Source organism: Falco biarmicus, chromosome W (assembly GCF_023638135.1).
Source record: "Falco biarmicus isolate bFalBia1 chromosome W, bFalBia1.pri, whole genome shotgun sequence".
Taxonomy (NCBI): Eukaryota; Metazoa; Chordata; class Aves; order Falconiformes; family Falconidae; genus Falco; species Falco biarmicus.
Genome location: NC_079310.1, coordinates 23,317,270 through 23,340,625, shown reverse-complemented (window position 1 = coordinate 23,340,625; position 23,356 = coordinate 23,317,270). Strand labels below are relative to the sequence as shown.

At 43.2% G+C, this 23,356-nt stretch overlaps 1 protein-coding gene across 4 annotated transcripts in view; it reads left to right on the top strand.

Annotated features, from left to right (window-relative positions):
• Nucleotides 1-23,356, top strand: part of LOC130141865 (E3 ubiquitin-protein ligase RNF38-like) — a 180,193-nt gene that overhangs the window by 82,419 nt on the left and 74,418 nt on the right. For all 4 annotated transcript variants that reach the window (XM_056323102.1, XM_056323100.1, XM_056323101.1 and 1 more), the window contains one exon: nucleotides 16,640-16,833. In XM_056323102.1, the coding sequence (XP_056179077.1) occupies nucleotides 16,640-16,833 (194 nt within the window). The remainder of the gene's footprint in view (nucleotides 1-16,639; nucleotides 16,834-23,356) is intronic.

Sequence of the window (23,356 nt, the reverse complement as noted above, 5' to 3'; positions counted from 1 at the left end):
AATAAACTTCTCATACAATTCGGACAACTTGTCCCTGAATTCATATTCCTTCCTCACTTTTTTCTTGGGCTTTTCAGCTTCTGCAGGTTGATCACCTTTCTTCTAATCTGCTTTTTTAGCATCTGGGACTTTGATTTCTTCAGAGAGGGATTCTGATGAACTTATAGTGCCTTGTCCTTTCACCTCTTGGATCATACCGGACAGTAACCTGAGTGAGCTTTCAGCAGTAGCAGATCTAGAATACAGCACTAACACATCATTCTGTGTCCTGAAAAACTTCTCAACATCCTTGTGGTTGCCCATTTCTTCTTCAACTGGAGACACCTTCAATGAATACAGAAATACCGGCAAGAATACCACCAGGCCGAGCAGCAGCAGCCACGGCAGGAGCCGCTCACAGCACCATGCTGCTCCTACACCTTCCCCTGGCACAGCCATCACCACTGTCTAGCCGGACCCACCACCGCTGCAGGCTGCTGCCACATCTGGCTGTGTACCCCGCCACTATCGCCTGTTACCCTCAGTCTCTAAATTCCACAGCAGTCAGGCTTCCTTCTCTTTGATCCCAATGACTCACCTTTACCAGTGTCTGATCCAGATCCCTAGGCTCTTCCCACCTATCTCAAACACGATCTGGATCGCAGGCTATCCCCGCCTCTCTCTACTACATTGGGCACCACCATCACTGTTCAAAACTTCAAACATCCCCCAGCACAGCCATCACTGCTGTCACCGCTCATTACACTCAGTCTCATAATCTGAAGGGCCTCACACAGGGCACCAATTGTCTCAGCATTCTCCAGACTATCAAGCTGCAACAAGGTCTTTTACCATCTCATACAACACACTCTTCATGCCAGTCCCTCTGCTACTTTCACCTTATCTAAGGCACATGTTTTCTCTCCTCTTGCTTCTTCCTCTCTGCTCTCTCTCCATTGGCTCTCAACCACTTAACAGAACCAGCCACAGCTGCACCTTATCTACATCTACCAACCTGCCGCCCCTGAAGCCAACCCACAGCTGTATATTATCAATGCTAATTAACCCAGCTTCATTCTTCTACATGGGGCTGTTCAGTACACTGGTCTGACTAAGCTCTGTGGCTGATTATTGCAGTCTGTCCTAGCTTTTAATAAATCCATAACTATTGCTGTGTGTAATCTCACTCTCTGACCTGTGTGTGTGAGTGTTATAAGGACTAGGTGCCAGTCACTGGTGAGACTGACATGAGTGGATTTGATGCCAGCAACTGGATTCAGACTGGGAGTGTAGGTGCTCCCTGGCCCATGTTGTCAGCAACTGAAGTGACTAGGTGTGTCTCAGTGCCAGTCACTGGAGTGAGGGTCTTGGCTCCACTTACATGGGGCTGAGCACCTCCTCCTCCTTCACTGACCTTGGAGTCTGCAGGTTGTTTCTCTTGCATTTTCTCACTTGTCTCTCTTTGGCTACTGTTGTACAAGGCTTCCCCCCCCCCCCCCCCCCTTCTTAAATATGTTATCATAGAGGTGCTACCACTGTCGCTGATTGGCTCAGCCTTGGCCAGTGGCAAGTCCATTTTGAAGCTGGCTAGCATTGGCTCCATTGGACACAGAGGAAGCTTCTAGCAGCTTCTCACAGAAACCATCCCTGTAACCCCCCTGCTACCAAAACCTTGTCATACAAATCTAGTACAGGGGTACACTCTCAGCCTTACTGCTTGAACCTGCAAATGTGAAAGCAGCAGCTGCATCCATCAGCCTGGGATGGAGACCCTCGGGTCTCCTGGCTGGGCTCCATCAGCCAGTCCCTGCACCTGCTGCATGCAATGGCTATTTATAACATCTCTTAACACTGGGGTGATATGTATACAGGAAGGTTGTACTAAGCAACATCCTCTTCTTTGAGGCTGCTACATGTTAATATATGTGTCAGCCTCTATCTGAGGAAAAAAAAAGTTGGGGAATTTTTAAGCCAAACAATATTCTTATGTATCTCAAGATGTTTCCTCCTTTTGCACAACTAACATTTTTATGGTGTTATGGATGTGCCCTAGTTCCAGATGGGACAGAGTTAATTTTCTTCTTAGTTGCTGGTACAGTGCTGTGTTTGGGATTTGGTGTGAGAACAATGTTGATAACATATAGAGGATCTGAGGCCTGCTATGCTGCAACTGAAAAAGAGATATTGGCAGCTTATGAAAGGGTTTGAGTCTCTTTGGACATGATTGGTACTGACACACAACTCCTTCTGGTGCCCGTTTGCCAGTGCTGGGCTGGAAGTTCAAAAGGAGGATCTCCTCTACTCTACAGATCACGCAACTGCTACTGCATGAAGTGGGTCGCATTGATCACACAATGAGCTTGAATGGGAAAACCCCAGTTGTCCAGGAATCCTGGAAGTGATTATGGACTGGCCAGAAGGTAAAGATTTCAGAATGTCACCAGAGGAAGAGGTGACATTGCTGAAGTGTCCCCCATTGTATAATAAACTGCCAGAATATGAGAAGCAATATGCCTTGTTTACTGATTGGTCCTGCCATATTGTAGGAAAGCATCGGAGATGGAAGACAGCTGTATGGATTCCCCTATGACAAGTCACAGAAACTGCTGAAGGAGGTGAATAGAGTCAGTTTGCAGAGGTGAAAGCTATCCAGCTGGCTTTAGACATTGCTGAATGAGAGAAATGGCCAATAGTTTACCTCTATACTGATTCATGGATGGTGGCAAATGCCCTGTGGGGGTGGTTGCAGCAATGGAAGCAAAGTAATTGGCAACGCAGAGGTAAACCCATTTGGCTGCTGCATTATGGCAAGATATTGTTGTCCGGGTGCGAAGAGGGTCCCTGTGGAGAGTTGGCCAAGTCACGACAATCACACCAATATGGCTACATGCCGTGCTCACTTTATTAAACAAACAGGTCATATTTATAACTTAAACCAATTGCTCACACAACTCTACACACAGGTGATTGGATAAAAGTTTCTGGTCACGCGGGCGTCTGTGTCGCTGATTGGTGAGCATGCTGCAGGCACCTGATCAGTGTGTGCCGATGAGAGTGTGTTGATTTTGCGGTTCCCAGGACTTGCTCTGCACGTGGCTTCTTGTTTGTGCATAGCTTGTTTTCTTTCTCACACTGCTTGTTCCAAGGACAATTTAAAGTTGCTCTGCTGCTTTAACTAACAGGCCTGGGTTGTCCAACCCGGACAATGGTAACATATGTCCTCGGTCCTTTAAAAATTCCTCTACAAGGGTGGACAACCTGGTTGTAAAAGTACATCATGTAGATGCTCATGTACCCAAGAGTTGGGCCACTGAGGAACTTGTAAACAACCAGCAGGTAGATCAAGCAGCCAAGATTGAAGTGGCACAAGTAGATTTGGATTGGCAACATAAAGGTGAATTATTCATAGCTCGATGGGCCCATGACACTTCTGGTCATCAAGGATGAGATGCAACATATAGATGGCCTGGGATCGAGGGGTGGACCTCGAACATTTAATCTGCATCTGCCTTACCTGGAGTCTCACACACACTTGAGAGCTTTTAGCTGCTGAAAGATTGCTTTGGATATGTCTTTAATCTTGATTCCTTTGAACCATTAAAAAATTTTCTTGAAGTGGAAGCATTCTCTCTCTTGTTTCTCTGATGTCCCTCATCTTCTATAGTTCTTTGTTTTCATTTAGTGCTTTTCAAACTTTGTTTCCTAGTAGTTCCCACTTCCTAGTTCACTTGCAGTAACTTTGTCGCTTCTATTCCTCCCCACCACCTCAGCTCTTGTCAAAAAGTGCTGTGCTTTTTTTTGCCTGAATACCACTATGCATGCATCCTTTAGTTTTTGTTCCTTAGAGAGTCCTCTAATCCTCACCGTTATAACTGAATAACTTCCTGTCAGTCTCACAATTCTGTCTCCATTCCTGTAATCACTGGTTTTCCATTAGTAATAGGCCAACTTAATGATTATATGATTTCAGCCCCATCCTCTCTCCACAGCCTTTCATCTTAATGCAGTGTCTGGCTTGGTCAGCTCCTTGAGTTTTTGATAGAATCCTCTCCATGTTGTTTCATGCTACAGTAAGAATGGACTATTATATAAGAGAGAATGAAAGCACAAATAACACAATTTGTAATTCTTTTGAAAAGAGAGAATACCTAGGAGACTTCAGTAAAGCTTTGAGATGGTTCTGTCTCTTGGCAAATAAAGAAAAATAACAATTTGGTTTTCTTCCTCACTGGTTATTTCTTCAGAGGCTTCAACTGTGTTTGGATTGTTCTGAATTAAGGCTGCTGTGTGCTGAATGTTTTTGATGAGCTGGTGTTCTGCATCAGAGTGGGAGAAGAAAGGAGAGTGTAGGGTTCTTTCTGGATCTCTAAGGAAGGCCCAACAATAAATCGCATAATAAAATATCTGGTTTAATATTATATAATACGAAGAGGAATATAGATAGCAAGTAAATCTTACATCCTTCAGATGCTGGGAACCTTGCTTTTGTGCAGCTTCAGATAGACCCCGGATGGATTTTCCCATGGCATGCTGCACAGATCCCATCCATGGAGAGGATCTTCCTCCCTCTCATGCCATGGCACCTTTTATTTTGTGTAACAAGCAGAATCATATCTTCTGACATGTTGCAATGTTTTCTCTATCATAACATCCACCAATGTGCAGCACAACTCAGCATGGGACATTCCAGCAGATACCCCTTACAGCAGCTACTCATGCTAACATATGGCTTCTCAAGCCCTAAGTACAAGGCTCAATAGAGCAGACATGGCCTGCTCAAGATCACTAGCACCTCAATTACAATATCTTCTTCAAGACTCCCATTACAGCTGGTTCCATTTCAGTGCTTCTTATTCCTTCAAAAATTGGCCAGTGTGTTGCAAGGACAGATGGACAGCTGTTTTGGACATTAAGTACTCTAGTAGGTTTTTAGTTTGCTATGCTGCATGTATAAAAACTTGTTGGTTAAAAAAATTGGATATGAAGCTTTAGCATATGATTGTTTTCAACTAGTGTGCCTATTATAATGTATTGCACTATGAAATTAAAATGTTCAGTTATTACTGAAGGGTATACATATTTTTTTTCAAAAATAAAGTAAAAGTCTAATTGACATAAAATATGCTTGATAGATAGCCTTTGCATAAAATAAGGATATGTTTTAGAGTTTGAGGCGTCTTTCTGTGGGATGTTCCATATTGTCTACGGAAGTAGAGCAGATGGAGTGGTAAATGAGCAAAAGCTACTATTTGATTTAAGTGGTCCTGTGGAATGAACTTGCCAAAACAAGTGGTAAAGTTTCAAGTGTTTGAGTATGTGGATATGAGAGAAATAAGTAGATGTGTACATGAAGAACCTGACAAGACTGCTATATGTTTGTTCTGTGGAGTGTGGTAGGGGGAGAAGGGTGTGTGTATATCATTCTCAACTGTCTACCAAGCCAAGGATGGAGCTTACCTAGGAAACTTCTTCTTTATCCTCTGCATCCTTATTGGGTCTGAGAACTACTAAAAAATGCTCTTCTCGAGACCCAAACACATAATTCTGGTATGGAGGTTGTTTTTTATTGCTGTTTTCAATAACTAATGATTCTGTATTTGATTTTAAAAAAGAACTGTAATAGCTGTAGTTAATGTAAACAACTTTTTTTTTTTCTAAGTTCTTCAGAAGAGGGTTAGTCTAACCAGGACAGAACAGTTTTGGGCACTATACAAAGTACAAATCTCTATCTTGTGCACTTTAAATTGTTATGCGGAGGGGTGTGTGTGTGTGATGTAGATGTTGTTTATTGATTTTAGCAATGCTTTTGACTTTGTCTCTGATAACATCCTCATAGACAAACTGATGAAGTACAGGATAGATATATGGACAGTGAGATGGACTGAAATCTGGCTGAACTTCCAAGTTCAAAGGATTATGATCAATGGCATAAAATCCAGTTGGAAGCCAGTCTCTAGTTGTATAACCCAGGGTTGATACAGGGACCAATAGTGTTTAATCTCTTTAAAAAAAAACACAACTGGGAGGAGTGGTTGATGCAACATATGGGCAGATAGAAACTTAATGAAATTCAGCAAAGGGAGATGCCAAGTCCTGCACCTGGGCAGGAATAAGCCCATGTACTACTAGGCTGGGGGCTAACTGACTGAAGCAAAAGACCTAGGGGTCCTGGTGGACAGCAAGTTGAACAGCCATGTGCCCTTGTGGCAGATGACCAGCAGCATCCTTGGCTGTATTAGGAAGAGTATTGCCAGCAGTCTGAGGAGAGGTGATCCTTCCCCTCTAGTCAGCACTGGTGATGCCACATCTGGACTTTTGTGTCCAGTTCTGGGCTTCCCAGTACAAAGGATATATGGACATACTGGAGAGAGTCCAGAAAAGGACCACAAAGATGATTGGGGGACTGGAACATCTTTCACATGAGGAAAAGCTGAGACAGCTGGGACTGTTTAGCCTAGAAAAGAGGGGACTCAGGGAATATCTTATCAATATATATAAATACCTGACGGGAGGGAGTAAAAAAATGGAACCAGAATCTTCTCAGTGGCACCCAGTAATAGGACAAGAGGCAATGGGCACAAACATATACCACACTTCATAGGGTACATCTTATTTTACAACACAAGTTGTGTTTCTTTTAATAAGTAGATGTTCATTTTTTACCATTTAATTCATAGAAATGAATAAGTAACCCAACACATGTTAAAAAGAAGTTTCTGTGGTTTAGCTTCCATTTTTTAAGTTGATGTCATTCCTCCCCTCCCTTTTCTCCCATCTTTTCCAAACTCCATTGTTTTGGAAGCATTCTAACAAACTTGCTTGTTCTGCCTCTCATAGGATAGAAATGCAGGGTGTTCACATTGTGAGTTGTATGGGTTTGTGGTTTAGTGTGTGTTTTGGTGTTTGAGGCTTTTTTTGTTTGTTTGTTTTGATTTGGTTGGTTGGTTTACACAAAGAAGAGAGGTCAAGATTGCAGATATATTTGGTTTATGTGGCAAGGTTTTGGTAGTGGGGGGGCTGCAGGGGTGGCCTCTGTGAGAAGAGGCCAGCGTTGGCCCCATGTCAGAGCCATTTCCAGTTGGCTCCAAATGGACCCGTCACTGGCCAAAGCTGAGACAATCAGCAAAGTTGGTGGCACCTCTGTGAAAACATATTTAATAAAGGGCAAAAAATGCTATGCAGCAGCTGTGAAAGAGAGGAGTGAGGAGAAAATGTGAGACAGACAAAGCAGTATGAACACCAAGGTCAGTGAAGGAGGGGGAAGAGGTACTCCAGGTGCTCGAGCAGAGATTCCCCTGCATCCCATGGAAGAGACCATGGTGAAGCAAATATCCCCACTATAGCCTGTGGAGAGCCCATGCTGGACCTGTTTGTGAAGGACTGTGTCCCATGGAAGGGACCTGTGCTAGAGCAGGGGTGTGAAAAGGAAGGAGCAACAGAGATAAACTGTTATGAACTGACTGCAAGCCCCCGTTCCTGCCCCGTGTCACTCAGGATGCAGGGGAGGTAATAGAGCAGTCTGGCATGAAAGAGTGAAGTTAAGCCTGGGAAGGGGGCAAGGGGAAGATGTTCTTTTAATTTTGTCTTTGTTTCTCACTATCCAAATCTATTTTAATTGGCAATAAATTAAATTAATCTTCCGCAAGTCAAGTCTGTTTTGCTTGTAACAGTAATTGATAAGTGACCTCCCTGTCTGTCTCAACTAGTGAGGTTTTTCATCTTAATTTCTTCCCATGTCCTGTTGAGGAGGGGGAGTGAGAGAGCAGCTGAGTGGGTGTCTGGCAGCCAGCCAAAGGTTAATCCATCACATCAGGTTTTCCTCTGAAATAGTATTTTCACTGAAGTAGTAGAAATGGGCAGTACCATTCTGGAATTTATTTGTCTGTATCCCTGAAATATACATCCTAGTTTTAAGGTATATGTTGCTTTCAGTAATAGTTGACAATTTCAGGAATGCTATCTCTTCTTCTGTACTGTGTCTTCTAAGACATACCTAGCATTTGATGGGGAGAAACAACTGCTCAGAGAGGTACTCACCATCTTAAAAATAACTGCTAGAATTCTATGCAAAAATACTCCAAGTTGCTCTCTGCTCCAAACTTTTGAGTTCTTCTGCAGGCAAATGCTCCTAGAAACTTTGTACTTTACATGCAGAGAAGACTTATTTACAAGCTCCCTTTGTGCTGTCTCACAATCCTTTTTACCTACACTAATGATTGGCTTGTTTTGGCCTTCCTTACAGGTATCCAGAGTTTAAGGCAGCTCTCAGAGTTTTGGGAGGTCAATTTTTTCTATGTCATATTTTCAGTAGCCCAAGTTCCAACTGTCTTCATGTTCCTTCATTGAGAAATCCTGTTTCTGTGTCCAGACAGCCAGATTTTCAAGATTTATCTGTCAAATTTGAAATCAAGGCTTAACTCTGGGAGAGAGGGTAGGGTGTAATTCTGAATATCAATAGTGTTGTTCTTAATGACCTGCCAGTACTCTAGAGCAGGGGTCCTCAAACTACAGCCTGTGGGCCGGATACGGCCCCCCAGGGTCCTCAATCTGGCCCCCGGTATTTACAGAACCGCCCCGCCCCCCCCCCCCGCCGGGGGATGGGGGGGGGAAACCAAGCAGCCGCAGATGACTGCCTGCCACTTCATCCGCGCCAGCCCCCTGGCTAAAAAGTTTGAGGACCCCTGCTCTGGAGTTCCTTTGCCCTTCAGAGCTGTCTTCCATGATATCCCACCAGGCCAAGATCTGTACTTTGTGGCTTGGCTTTTTCACTCTTCTCAGGTTCTTGAACACTGCTATTTCATGGTCACTGCAGCCAAGGATACCATTTATTATCATGTCCCCAACCAGTTCTCCCTTGCTAAATAGCAGAACCAGCTGTGGATCTCTTCATTCATCATCTCCTTCATTCTCATTTGATGGTCTGTAGCAAGCTCCAAAACCCCCACTACAGTGTCACTTCTGTGTGACATTTTTGTGTGTCCTCTGATCCTGACTCATAAGCTCTCACAGGGACTGACATCAGTCATATAGAAGAGCTCCATATGTTCAAGCTGTTTATTGAGATACAGCCTTTGCCCCCAAACACACATGTATGCATACACATGCACACGCACACACACACACACACACGCACATGCACACGCACGCGCGCGCACACACACACTTGTCTGCCCTGCCTGCAGTGTGGTTTTTGTTCTGGGGTTTTTTTGGTTGTTTTGGTTTTTTTTTAAGAGTTTATATCCACCACTGCAGCATCCAGTTGTACATGCTGTTCTACCATGTCTTCCATTCCAATGAGCTTCTGGCAAGCAATAAACCTCTGTAGACAATAACTCAGTTTGGCAGATAGGAGTCTCCATCTCTTGAAGGAGGGAGTCTCCCACCACTATCACCTGTTGCTTCTTCTTGGTGCTGATTTGTGGTTCAGGCTTGGCTGGATCTGATGCCTCCTCAGACATGGCTTTCTCTCCCTTGTCTTCTACCAGGGCACTGAACTTATTCCACTGTTGCAGATGTACAGGTAGAGAAGGAGCAGTCTTCCTGTTACCAGAAGTTGCAAGCCTGCAATCTTCCCCATCATGGGAGTCTTCATATGCCTCACAACTGACTACAGTTTCTGGTTGTTCCTTCTGTGCAGTTGAGGATTCAGGCTCTCATCTCTGCAGGGTCTCTGTGAAAATCGCACCACTCTTCATCTTTTCTGATGCTGAAAAGACTGCCTAAAAATAATACTTAATAGTTACATTTTTGTCATAAATGTTTCCCTATTAAGCTTGATATCATATTTTGTTGTGGGTTCCAATTCTGAAAGTTGGAAAACTTTGTCTAATTAGTTTTAATTTTCAGAAAAGCAAATGTTTAACACCTGTAATATTTAGTATCAGTGTGTTAGTATTGCTCTTTCTCAGATTTGTCCACATCTTAATGTGTCTTTCCTCCAGGTTGTTTTCACAAGACCTGGCTAATTTGCATCCTCCAAATTGAGTTTTATTCTTGAATCTTATCTCCCCATTTTTTCCACCTTTGATCATTCATAGCTTTTGGTAAAATAGAAACATCTGTGGACATCATGACAACATTTAATCTTCTTAAATATGTAGACAATATGTGGAGGAATGGAGTGGAGATGTATTTTAGATATCAATCTTAATTATTTCTGGTAATAATTCTATTTATGTTGTTTGGTTTGGGGGATTTTTTGTGTTGTAGGTGTCTTTTTTTAATGATTCGTTTGTATGTGTAATACTTATAATTTAACTGGAAAACAGGCATATCTCAAGGTACACTGACTTGGTGAAAATATAAGAGGTCTGAATTATCGTGCTATAACTTTCACTTTCTCTATACAAAGCAGAACAGCATTTAGGTAAACTATGTAAAAGTGACTATTGAAGCATGTTCAGAAGTGTAACTGTGGTTGGTTGACCTTGACCAGATGCCCACCCAGCTGCTCTCAATTTTCCCCCTCATCAAGACAGGGGGAGAAAATAGGATGAAAAAGCTTATGGGTCAAGATAAAGACAGAGAGATCATTTACAAGTTATGATCATGGGCAAAACAGGTTTGACTCGGGAAAAAATTAATTTCTTGCTAATTAAGATATTTGAATGCTGAGAAACAAAGATCAAAATTTAAAACAACACCCCAGAGGAGAGCAGGAGCACAATCGCAGGTGGGGAACCCAAATTCCAGACTCAAAGAAATGGACACCTTGTGCAGGCCATTCTCAGGGCTGTCCCAGGTGAGGCATGAGTTCCATTGTCCAGGCATGAAACTAATCATGATGGTCAACACCAGAGCACCCTTTGGACCGGTGTATGTGTGTGTGTTACTGCCTAAGGGTAATTGGACATGTTATGGGATGCAGGGGAAAAGCATTTTGGGATTGCACAGGATTTATTATGGGATGTTTAGGGGAGGAACCAAAGCCAGGGAAAGGTGATTTGGGGAGGAACAAGCATAGGAAAATATTGGGGTAAAGGTGATAAAAAAGGCCAGTTGCATGTAAACAGCTCCTGTTCAGTATACTTGCCTGGCCACGCCCTGTACATGATCAGCTCCAGCTGTCCTGTCTCTTTATTAAGCTCTTCCTTCAACTATTTTCTGGTAAGGGGTTCTTTATTCCATGTGCATGTGTGTGTATGGGGGTCTGTAGTGCCAGTAAATATAGGTGTGCAAGTGTGTGGTTGTTAGTGAAGATCAAGCTGGACTTGCTGTTGAGTAGGTGAAGTGACCTTGGGGTCAGGGGTATGTGTGAGTCTCTAAGGGCCAGCTCTGGTTGTGAGAGCACCTGTGTGTTTCTAAGGTAAAGAGCACAGGGGGTGGGGGTCAGCTATGGGAGAACAGGGGTTTCCTGGCCAATGCTATGCATGTGTGTGAAACAGTCTATACCAGCAACTGGAGTGGGGCTGTGGCTTTGGGGACTCCTATGTCCAGGTGCCAGCAACTGGGGAGAGTGGGATTCAGGGGCCAACTACTGGGAAGACTGAGTGTCTGAGGTCAACTGCTGGAGGGGCTCCACTTTGTACATATATATATATATATTTTCTCTCACTAGACATGTATTTTCTCTCCCTAGTGGACCTCTATCTTGCTCAGCCAGAGAGCAGAGCAGGATGAGGCCATTGGTGCTGTCTGTGCTCTGAATGTCTGTCTGTGATCTGTGTAGCTGGCTGTGTATATATATGTGGTGTATACATGTGCTCTGTGTGTGTGTGTGCGCATGCCTACTGGGAGTAAATTTTCAGCCTCGCTACCAGTTGTACTTGGTGCATGAAGCTGTAGCAGCTTTGCCTCTCAGGCTGTCGGATCCAGCACAATATACTTTCCTGTAACAGATATAACTAGTTCTTCCAAAGGTTAGTGGAATCTGATACATTTTAAAAACAATCTTAAAATACATAAAATATATTTGTGCCTCCACAGTCTGCAGTGTGAATATTTGCTCTGCTGGTCTCTTCCATGGGCTGCAGGGGAATATCTGTTCCGGCACCTGGAGCACATCCTCCCCCTCCTCCTTCTCTGACCTTGGTGTCAGCACTGCTATTTCTTGCTCTATTTTCTCTCTTTCTCTGCCTGTCTGGTGGTTTTGCCCTTTAAATATGTTTTCATAGAGACACCACCAGCTTTGCTGGCTGGCTCAGCCTCAGCCAACAGTGAGTCTGTTTTGGAGATGGCCAGAACCACCTGTGTCTGGCATGACAGCAGCTCCTGACCTCTTCTCACAAAGGACACTCCTGCAACCCCCTCTCACTACCAAAACCTTGCCATATTCACCTATTACAGTTTCCCAGCATGCTCTTATAACCTTGCTGTAATGATCATATAGGAGTTTATTTATTAATTTATTTTTAGTTGAAACCAAAGAGAGCCACCATGTTTTTGGGGGTGGATTTATGACACTTCCTGTCCTGTAGAAAGCATGTTCATTTTACCTCTGCCACATTTCTTGGGCTCTAAATTATGATAGTGGCAGCAGATGTCTATCAAAAGGAAGCTACAAGATTGTACTGGTTTTGGCTGGGACAGAGTTAAGTTTCTTTATAGTAGCTTGAATGGGACTATGTTTTGGATTTGTACTGAAAATAGTGTTGATAACACACTGATTTAGTTATTGCTGGACAGCACTTGCACAGTCTCAAGGCCTTTTCAGCTCCTCAGACTGCCCCCACAGCAAGTAGGTTGGAGGTGCACAAAAAGCTGGGAGGGGACACAGTTGGGACAGCTGACCCCAACTGGCCAAAGGGATATTCCATACCATATGACATCATGCTCAGCAATAAAACCGAGGGGAAGGGGGGGGGGGGGGGCATGGCTTGGGAACTGTCTGGGCATTGCTTGGTTGGTGGTTGCTATTTTTTTCTCCTTTTCTCACAATTTTATTTTTAATTATTATTTCTCTCTAATTATTAAACTATCTCAACCCATGAGTTTCTTTCTCACTTTTACTCTTCTAATTCTCCCCTCCATCCCACTGGAGATGAGAGTTAGTGGGATGTGTGGTGCTTTGTTGTCGGCCAGGGTTAAACCATGGCAAAGATATAGGTGGAGTGATGAATATTTTAACCCTTTGCTTTGCTTTGCTGGTCTTCCAATTCCACTGAACCCTCTGTCTCCTTCCTACATTCAGCTCTTCCTTTTTGCATTCCAGACCCCACAGTGTGCCATGTTTCTGTGCCTGCCTTATCTACCTTTCTTGCATATATTTTTGTCTTGTCTCCAGTCAACTTGGTGTAAAAAGTTACTTCTCCCTAGCCTGAAAGTTCTGAGGCAGGTCACAAATCATTTTCATCCTACATTCTTTTTGTTGCAACAATAAGATAAATTTAAATAAACAAGTGGCAGAAGTAATGAAGTCTAGTTTCATAGTGATTTCTCTTTGGTAAGATTCTCTAGCATGTAACAAGAAGCATATTCTGATTTAAGCTTTTTGTCACGTCTGGGGCATTTCTCCAGGTGGGATTTACTGCTGTTTAAGGAGGCTGATCTTATGGAAGTGGGAACCCTTCTTGGAGAGCTTTCATGAAACTCTAAGAATAGACCTGTCTTTGACTTCTTTGTTCTTTTGTGTTGAATTTCAGTTTATGAAGGAATTCAAAAGTGATTGGAGGATGAGCAAGTATATGCATCATAGAATCATAGGATAATTCAGGTTGGAAGGGATCTAGTTCTCTAGTCCAACTTCTTGCTCAAAGCAGGGTCAACTATGAGAGCAGACTGTTAAGGAAACAATGCTAAAACAGGGATCAATACTAGGTCCAATCCTGTTCAACATCTTAATTAATGATCTGGATGCTGGGGCAGAGTGTACCCTCAGTAAGTTTGCTGATGGCACAAAACTGGGAAGAGTAGCTGATATGCCAGAAGGTCATGCTGCCATTCAGAGGGACCTGGACAGGCAGGAGAAATGGACTGACAGAAACCTCATGCAGTTCACTAAGGGGAAGTGCCAAGTCTTGCACCTGTGTGTGTTAATACAGGTGTGAGCTGAAAAAAAGGCAAGAAAACAAGTAACCTATCAAGCAGAAGAGAAGTAGGGCTTCTGTCTATAATCACTGAAAAGTCATGGAGATCAGGGGATGTCCCTGATGACTGGAAGAGGGCAGATGTCACACCCATGTACAAGAAGGGCCCAAAAGAGGACTCAGGAAACTACAGACCCATAGTCTTGCTTCAGTCCCTGAGAAAGTAATGGAACGAGTCCTCCTAGAAACTATTACAATCCAAATGAAGCAGGTGATTGGGAAAAGACAGCATGGATTTACCAAAGGCAAATCATGCTAGACTAACCTGATCACCTTCTAGAACAAAATAACTTATTCTGTCAACATGAGGAGAGCAGAGCAGTGGATGTTGTTTACCTGGACTTCAGCAAAGTGTTTGACACTGTTTCCCACAGCTGTCACCTCGAAAAACTAGCAAGATACAGACTGGATGGGCAATCTGCAAGATGGGTGGGAAACTGGTTAACAGGCTGCACTCAGAGGGTGATGATCAATGGTTTTTACATGGCAGCCTGTCACAAGTGTGGTCCCCCAGGGATCAATACCGGGATCAATTCTTCAACATCTTCATAAATGATCTGGACAATGAGATTGAAAGCGCCCTCACCAAGTTTGCTGATGGCACTAAACTGAATGGTAAGGTAGACATGTCAGAAGGGAGAGCCATATTACAGAGAAACCTGGACAGGCTGGAAGAGTGGGCAAGCAAGAACAGTGTGAAGTTTACCAAAGACAAATGCAAGGTCCTACACCTGGGATGACATTACCAAAGAGCCCGGTGCAGGCTAGGATCTGTGTGGCTGGGGAGCAGCCTTGCTGAAAGGGACCTGGCAGAAAACAAGCTGAACATGAGTCAGCAGTGTGCCACTGCAGCAAAAAAGGAAAACGGGATCCTGGGCTGCATCTGCAGAGGCATTACTAGCACAGATAGAGAAGGGATCATCCCACTCAGTGCTTATCAAGCCATATCTGGAGTACTGTGTCCAGTTCTGGTCCCCACAATTCAAGAATGATATGGAGAGACTGGAGAGGGTCCAAAGGAAGGCCATGAAAACGAGCAAAGGGATAGAGAACCTGCCCTATGAGGAGACACTGAAGGAGTTGGGTCTTTTGTCCCTGGAGAAGGCTCAAGGGGGACCACATCACAATATTCCAGTACTTAAAGTATGGCTGCAAAGAGGATGGAGGCTCTCTCATCACAAGGAGCCATATGGAGAAGACGAGGGACAATGGGTTCAAGTTGTATCAGGAGAGGTTTCATTTTGACTTAGGAAAGAAATTTTTTACAATGAGAACAATCATTCACTGAAACAACCTCCCCAGGGGTGTGGTAGAGTCCCCCATCACTGGAGGTTTTCAAGATGCAATTGGACAGGGCACTAGATAATCTCATCTAGGCTCCCTTTCCCACAAAAGGCTGGATAAGATGATCTTTTGAGGTCCCTTTCAATCTTAGCTGTTCTATGATTCTGTGAAATATTCTACTCAACCAATAGTGTTCAGAAAGTGGAAATCAAACTCCTTTAAAGATAAAACCATAAGAAGGACAATAAAATAGGAAGAAAAAGAATATTTGGTAGACCAAGGAAAATTGTGAGAGATGAATAAGTGTAGAGAGGCTTTAAAAGATTATAGTCTATAAATTTATGTGAAGCAAAAGGCTTCTAACAGGGTTAGAGGGGGCAGTTCAAGAAGACAGTTATTGTAGAGAAACTCAGTTTTCTCTGTATTGGTCATCTGCAAATGACTGCAAATATTTAGTTTCTTAAACTCATCACATCATATCTCTTAAATTATTATGGTGAACAAGGAGAGGTCTAGCTAACCATTTTAAGCAGGGGCAAGCAGTGAAAAGGGAAGGTAACTATTCCTGTTCAGGACCTGATGTAAACTTGGAGGTGAATGGTTTTCATATCACTAACACTAACAACTCTAGGAGCTACCTAGTCCGAGTAGAACTTCAGTAAAATACACAAACTTAAATCAAGTTTTTCATGGTGGTTGGGTTTAATCACATTGTCTTTACCTGTTAATTACTATTACTGCACTAACAAGTTAAAAGATGAGGCACCTCTGTGGTGGGATAGCAGAGCTGATTTGTACTCCAGATATTTAAAAATGTTTTTTCAGCTATGTATGCATGTACCTGGTAGGAATGGAATGCATATGTTGAACTAGAGGTCTATATGGCATCTATTTACTGGCAAATATGGATCATATTGGTGTGAAATCTATGCTTATCTTTTACAAAAAAGTCTTTGGATAACTCATTCATGTGTTTATATCCTAAACCTGTATTGAGGTGGCAGGGCAGTGCCTCTGTTGAATATTATAACAAAATAGGACCTAGCTCTTTCTTCTGAAGTAAATGTTTACTCCTTTTTCTGATATAACTTCTCTTATTGCCTTAGCATTAGTCTTTAAAATATCTTGATGTTGCTGAAATATGCTTTAGTAAAAATGCTCAGGTAGGCAATTAGTTGTTTGCATTATGAACGCAGTAGGTTCTACAACTAATTGTAGTTGTTTAACTTTATGGTGTTCTGATTAGTCTGTTAAATCTCCCTCTGTAATGCTAGCTGAAGTAAATAATATTGGAGTTTCAATATGGGAAACAAATCACTCAGCTGAGGGCTTTTTTGTTTATGTTGGCACAGAGTGAAGACAGTTCAAGTCCCAAGAGACAACGTCTTTCTCATTCAGTCTTTGACTATACAGCAGCATCACCAACTGCATCACTGCCAATGCGACCGTGGGAGATAGCATCAAATAGGCAGCCTCCTATGGCTCGGTCCAACCAACATCACTTCTCTGGGGAACGCTGCAGCACACCTGCGCGAAGTAGGAGGAGGTAAGCAAGCTAAATAGGTTAGGGACCAGTTTCTTATTCTCTCTACTGTCAACTCAGGGGAAGTCTATTTCAGGCAACATTGAATAGTATTTATTATATGATAAATACTCTAATGCTTCTTTTGACTTTTTTTTTACTAAATTATAAGTGCAACAGAAAACTCTGTATTGAAAGTAATTTAAGTTCTTACATCTTCCAATACTTTGTAAGAGTACAGAGAATTTGAGAAGAGAATACTTGTTAACATTTTTTGTTATGAGCTGTCTTCTTTCTCTCATTCTGTACTGGAGAAATAAGGGTTTAAAAAATGGGAAGGGGGGAATTGTGGTGGGTTGACCTTGGCTAGCTACCAGGTGCCCACCAGGCCACTCTATCACTCCATCTCCTCAATAGGACAGGGGGAGAAAAATATGACTAAAAAGTTCATGAGTCAAGATGAGGACAGAGAGATCACTCAGCAATTACAGTCACAAGTAAAACAAACTCAACTTGCAGGAATTAATTTGTTGCCAATTAAACATCATAGGAAAATGAGAAATGAGAACAAATCTGAAAATACCCTCCCCCCACCCCTCCCTTCTTCCCAGGCTCAACTTCACTCCTGACTCTTGTACCTCTTCCCCCTCAGTGGCACAGGAGTATGGGGAATGGGGATCGTGGTCAGTTCATAATGCTTCATGTCTGCTGTTCCTTCCTCTTCATGCTCTTCCTCTGGTCCAGCATAGGGTCCCACCCATGGGAGACAATCCTTCATGAACTTCTCCAATGTGGGTCCTTCCCACAGGCTGCATTTCTTCAAGAACTGCTCCAGCATGGGTCCTTTCCATGGGGTCACAGGCCCTGCCAGCAAACCTGCTCCAGCATAGGCTCTCTATGGGCTGCAACTTCCTTCAGGGCAAATCCACCTGCTCCATCGTGGAGTCCTCCATGGGTTGCAGGGTGGATATTTGCTCCACCGTGGGCTGCATGGAAACAACCTGCATCACCATGGTCTTCTCCACAAGCTACAGGGGAATCTCTGCTCCAGTGCCTAGGGCACAGCACCTCCTCCCCCTCCTTTGCTGACTTTGGTGTCTGCATAGTTGTTTCTCTCACATTTTCTCTCTCCCAACTGCCTTTCTTAAATGTGTTATCACAGACGTGCTACCAACGTTGCTGATTGCCTCAGCTTTGGCCAGCCTTGGAGCTGGCTAGAACTGGCTCTGTCTGATATGGGGGTAGCTTCTGGCATCTTCTCAGAGAAGCCACCCCTTCAGCCCCTCTAATACCAAAACCTTGCCACATAAATCCAATACAGGAATAAAACCCTCTTTATTGTCAGAGTGCTATCAAAAACAATAAATTCCATATGTAGTGTCATGTATGTTCACTGCACTCACAACTCAGTCCTTGTCTTGCAAACAGCAAAGGTGAGGAGGACCTGACTGGAGGACACCATAGCATCATGTGGTTGCTGAGGTGGTTGGTTTGCATATTATAAAGACTGCATTTTTGTTCTGATTTTTAGTGTGTGGCTGTCACGTTAAGAAAGGGGGTTTCCTCAAACCCTTTACATTTGATACAACTATTCAAATCTCCAGAGACTTATAACTTCAGCTGAAGATTTTTATTATAAAATGCAAATTTGTGACAGAATAAGGTTCAAAGATTCCGGTGATAATACACTGACTGCAAAGCAAGCTTAAAACAATATACCTAATAGCAGCTAGCATGAGTTAGTCATAGAATAAAGTTCTTACCCAATAGGCGTCCCTATGGGGGAGAAGACAGGTTCAGCCGATCCCAGAAGTTACGATGGAGTCTTACCTACCTTCTCCTGTCATTTGTCCACTTTCTATACTTCATAGTTCATTGCACATTCATTTATGATAAACAGGATTGGTTACAAGTTTCTCGCTTCAATGCAAATTACTACACATCCTCAGATAGCACTGCTGAAGTTTTCTGCTAACTACACATGCTCCTCAAGCAGGGTTTTTCCCTCTTTCAGGGGGGATGCTATTTGAGTTGGAGGTCGCGATCTCCCACTACTATGCGGCGAATGAAGAGACGGGACGCAGCTTGATGCAAGCAAATGTCAATTTATTGTACAGAAGCGCAAGTTTCTATACACTTTCAGAAGCTGCGCATTTTAAACTAATTGGTTCTTGAAGCTAAGCCTTGCATACTAGGCAATCCCTGATTGGTGGTTAACTGCCATCAATTAACCACAAGGTGTTACCTTTCCTTGGCGCCATCCATCTCCCACTCCCCTGTGCTCTGCAAACATGCCTCATCATGTTAATTGTTGTCTAGACAAGCTCGAGCACATTCCCCTCAGCTAACTGATTGCCACGCATGGTCCTAGTTTCCAACCCGCTCCTGCACTACTACAATTATCTTTGTCCTATTTTCAACTAATTTTCTGTTGATGTCAGTGGATTGCAACACCTTATCAGCCTGTCTCCTCTTACAGCCAGAACTTTATTCACTTGAAGGCTTCTTTCTGCATAACTTTGATAATGGTGTTCTTCTCACTATCTGTTCTGTGTTTCTCATCCTTCCCAAGGCTGACTCCCTTGATTAGAAGCCCTTTAATTTATAACAACTTTAAAGAGTGGGTCAGCTTGACCTAACTTTATGCACAGATTTGTATATAGTTAAACACTAAATCAGAGTTTGGTAATCCAGGAGTTTATACAACAGTTCCCCCCTTTGGACTTACTTCAGTCCAGGACTAGTCCATTTCCTTCACATTTAGGTGGAGCTTGAGTGACTCTAGTCATACATATTGTTGTTACTGATTGGTATCACATGCCCAGTGAAGCGTAGTAGTACCTTGGAGGCAGGTAACTTTGAGATGGAGGTGTGCGTTGTTATTACAATGAGATTATTTCATCTAAGGAAAGTAATTTTGCCACAGTGGTTGGCTCAGCAGTGGACATCTCATATACTCTTTATGTGACAACTGCTATGCAGCTTATCAGCTGTGTGGTACCATCAAGTTCCTGTTCTTGCAGGGAGCACGACAAAGCCTGGCCACAGTGTCTCCACTCCACTCCGTCCTCCATTACTCCTATGAGCATGTGCTGAGATGGCAGGGTGTAATTCTTAGGGAGCTGTAGTAAAGTAGATCCCGTGCATGCCAACCATCCTGAAAGCGATAGCTGCATTCTACCCTAAAAAGCTTTAGTGGTTTAACCCCAGCTGGTAACTAAGCACCATGCAGCCACTCACTCACTCGCCCTCACCCAGAGGGATGGTAAGGAGCATCAGAAAGGAATGTAAAACTCAAGGGTTGAGATAAGAACAATTTAATAGGTAAAGCAAAAGCCGCGCATGCAAGCAAAGCAAAGCAAGGAATTCATTCACCACTTCCCATGGGCAGGCAGGTGTTCAGCCATCTCCAGGAAAGCAGGGCTCCATCACGTGTAACGGTTACTTGGGAAAACAAATGCCATAATGCTGAATGTCCTCCCCTTCCTTCTTCTTCCCCCAGTTTATATACTCAGATTGACGTCATATGGTATGGAATACCTCTTTGGCTAGCTTGGGTCACCTGTCCTGGCTGTGTTCCCTCCCAATTTCTCATGCCTCTCCAACCCTCTCACTGGCAGGGCCTGAGAAACTGAACAGTCCTTGACTTAGTATAAACATTACCTACTTACAACCAAAACTGCCAGTGTCCAGTCAACATTGTTCTCACACCAAATCCAAAACACATCACTGCACCAGCTACTAAGAAGAAAATTAACTCTATCCTAGCTGAAACCAGGACAAAGGCTTTCTGTAATACTACGCTTCTATTAGGTCCCAGTTTTCTCTAATTCCCCACCACCAAGTAATTTTCCCACAGTGACTTATAATGCTCTCTGAGGCAGAGCTTTTGTAACAAGATTCCTTAATCATGGAAGAGTAGAGTTTTAGATGACTATGTTGAACTGATGCCTGGATAAGAGTATATAGGAAAGCATAAAAATAAAGTTGACCTTTACTCTTCTATTTAGTTATCCAAAGCAAAAGCTTTCAATTCCTCAGCATTTCACACTGCATTGTTTCAGAAATGTGTCCAAGCCATGTAATGAAATTTTAAAGCTAACTGACCTGTTTACATCGCAGACACACTATAGCTTGATTTCTACTAAAATGGAAGTATTTGTTCTTTTTCATGACTGTAGAATGTTAGATGAGGTTGAAATAATGTAATTGCTTCTCCTCTGATTCCATAGATAAATTTTGTCAGCCATGATAATATAGTGTTAGAAGGAACAGACTTAAATGTACTGGATTTTGTTTCTTCTTCAAGTCCACAAATATGGAAGCTTTCAGTCCAAAGCATGAACATGGTATGGGTGTTCATACAGCTGTCAGACCCAAGAAAGAAATGTGTTTGTTGACTCAAGCTTCTCTTTTCAGAATAACTGCTATATGTCCTTTATTCAGTTCTGTGCAGTGGTTACTCATAAATCAAGTCCACAAGATGTTTTTATTCAGAAATGTTTTGAACTGGGCCATTCAGAATATGATGCATTTGGCATTTTTGCTTGTCATCTGACCAGTCCACACACATTTCCTTGCATCCTTCCATTACCATCTATTGCTAGTGTGAGCCTGAGCTAATCTACCTTCCCAGAATATGATTGTTGGGGGAGCACAGTTTATACACATCTGTGTACATGTTCTGCAGGAGTCTGATAAAGTTTTATAGAACTAATGCTAAACCAAAGCTGATAAGCCCTAATGGTTCAGAGCTCAATTCTTTAAGGTTGTTGTGAGTCATAGAATCATAGAATGGGTTCAATTGGAAAGGACTTTTAAAGTTCATCTAGTCCAACTTTGCTGCCATGGACAGGGACATCTTTCACTAGATCAGGTTGCTCAAAGCCCCATCCAACCTCGTCTTGAACACTTCCAATGATGGGGCATTCACAGCTTCCCTGGGCAGCCTGTTACAGTGTCTCACCACCCTCATCATAAAGTATTTCTTCCTTATATCCAGTCTAAACCTACCCACTTTCAGTTTAAAACCATTGCCCATTGTCCTGTCACTGCAGGCCCTGGCAAAAAGTCTCTCTGTCTTTCTTATAAGCCTCTTTTATATATTGAAAGGCTGCATTCAGGTCTTCCCGGAGCCTTCTCTTCTTCAGGTTCAACAACCCTAACTGTCTCTCAGTCTTTCTTCATAGGAGAGGTGTTCCAGCTCTCTAATAGTTTTTGTGGCCCTCCTCTGGACCTGATCCAAGAGCTCTGTGTCTTTCTTGTGCTGGGGACTCCAGAGCTGGACACAGGACTCCAGGTGAGGTCTCACTAGAGCAGAGTAGAGGGGGAGAATCACCTCCCTCATCCTGCTGGACACATTTCTTTTTCTGCAGCCCACATTATGTTTGGCTTTCTCGGCTACAAGCACACATTGCTGGCTCATGTTCAATTTTTCATCCACCAACACCCCCAAGTCCTTCTCCTCAGGGCTGCTCTCAGTCTGTTCATCCTCCAGTCTGTACTGATGTTGGGGATTGCTTCAACCCAGGTACAGGACCTTCCTTGTGCTTGGCCTTGTTGAACTTCATGAGGTTCACATGCACCCGCTTCTCAAGCTTATCCAGATCCCTCTGGATGGCATCCCTTCCCTCAAGGGAATCAACTGCATGACTCAGATTGGTGCCATCTGCATTTTTTCTGAGAATGCACTCAATCCCACTATGTCAGTAATTTCAGTTCAAAAGAGTAAAGGCATTCAAAAAGTTGCTGCATCAAAGAAATTACCTTAGAGAATGCTGACATCAAGGTTCTTCAGTTATGGACAGCTTGTGATGGCTGTTCTTGTCTAAAGATGATAATTACTATGTGTTCTGTCTGTTTCCATCTGACCCACTTTAACTCATCTGGACACATCACCTTTTTTAGATTGTAAATGATTTTGGGTGCCAGGGACTGTCGCTTACTGGTTTTGTACAACATCTAGCACGGTGCTTGGAAGAAAAGAATCATGGAATCATAGAATACCAGGTTGGAAAGGATGTCAAGGATCATCTTGTCCAACCTTTCTTGGCAAAAGCATGGTCTAGACAAGATGGCCCAGCACCCTGTCCAGCCAAATCTTAAAAGTGTCCAATGTTGGGGAATCCACCACTTCCCTGGGGACGTTATTCCAATGGCTGATTGTTCTCATTGTGAAAAATTTTCCTCTTATGTCCAGTCATAATCTCCCCAGGAGTAACTTGTACCCATTACCCCTCCTCTTTTCCATGTGACTCCTTGTAAAAAGGGAGTCTCCATCTTCTTTGTAGCCACCCTTTAAATACTGGAAGATGGTCATAAGTTGTCCCCTAAGCCTTCTTTTCTCAAGGCTGAACAAACCCAGTTCTCTCAGCCTTTTCTCATATGGCAGACTTCCCAGTCCTTTGATCACCTTTGTGGCCCTTCTCTGGACCCTCTCCAGCCTGTCCACATCTTTTTTCATAGCGGGGACCAAAACAGAACATAGTATTCCAGGTGCAGCCTGACAAGCGCTGAGTAGAGTGGGATAATGACTTCTTTATCTCTG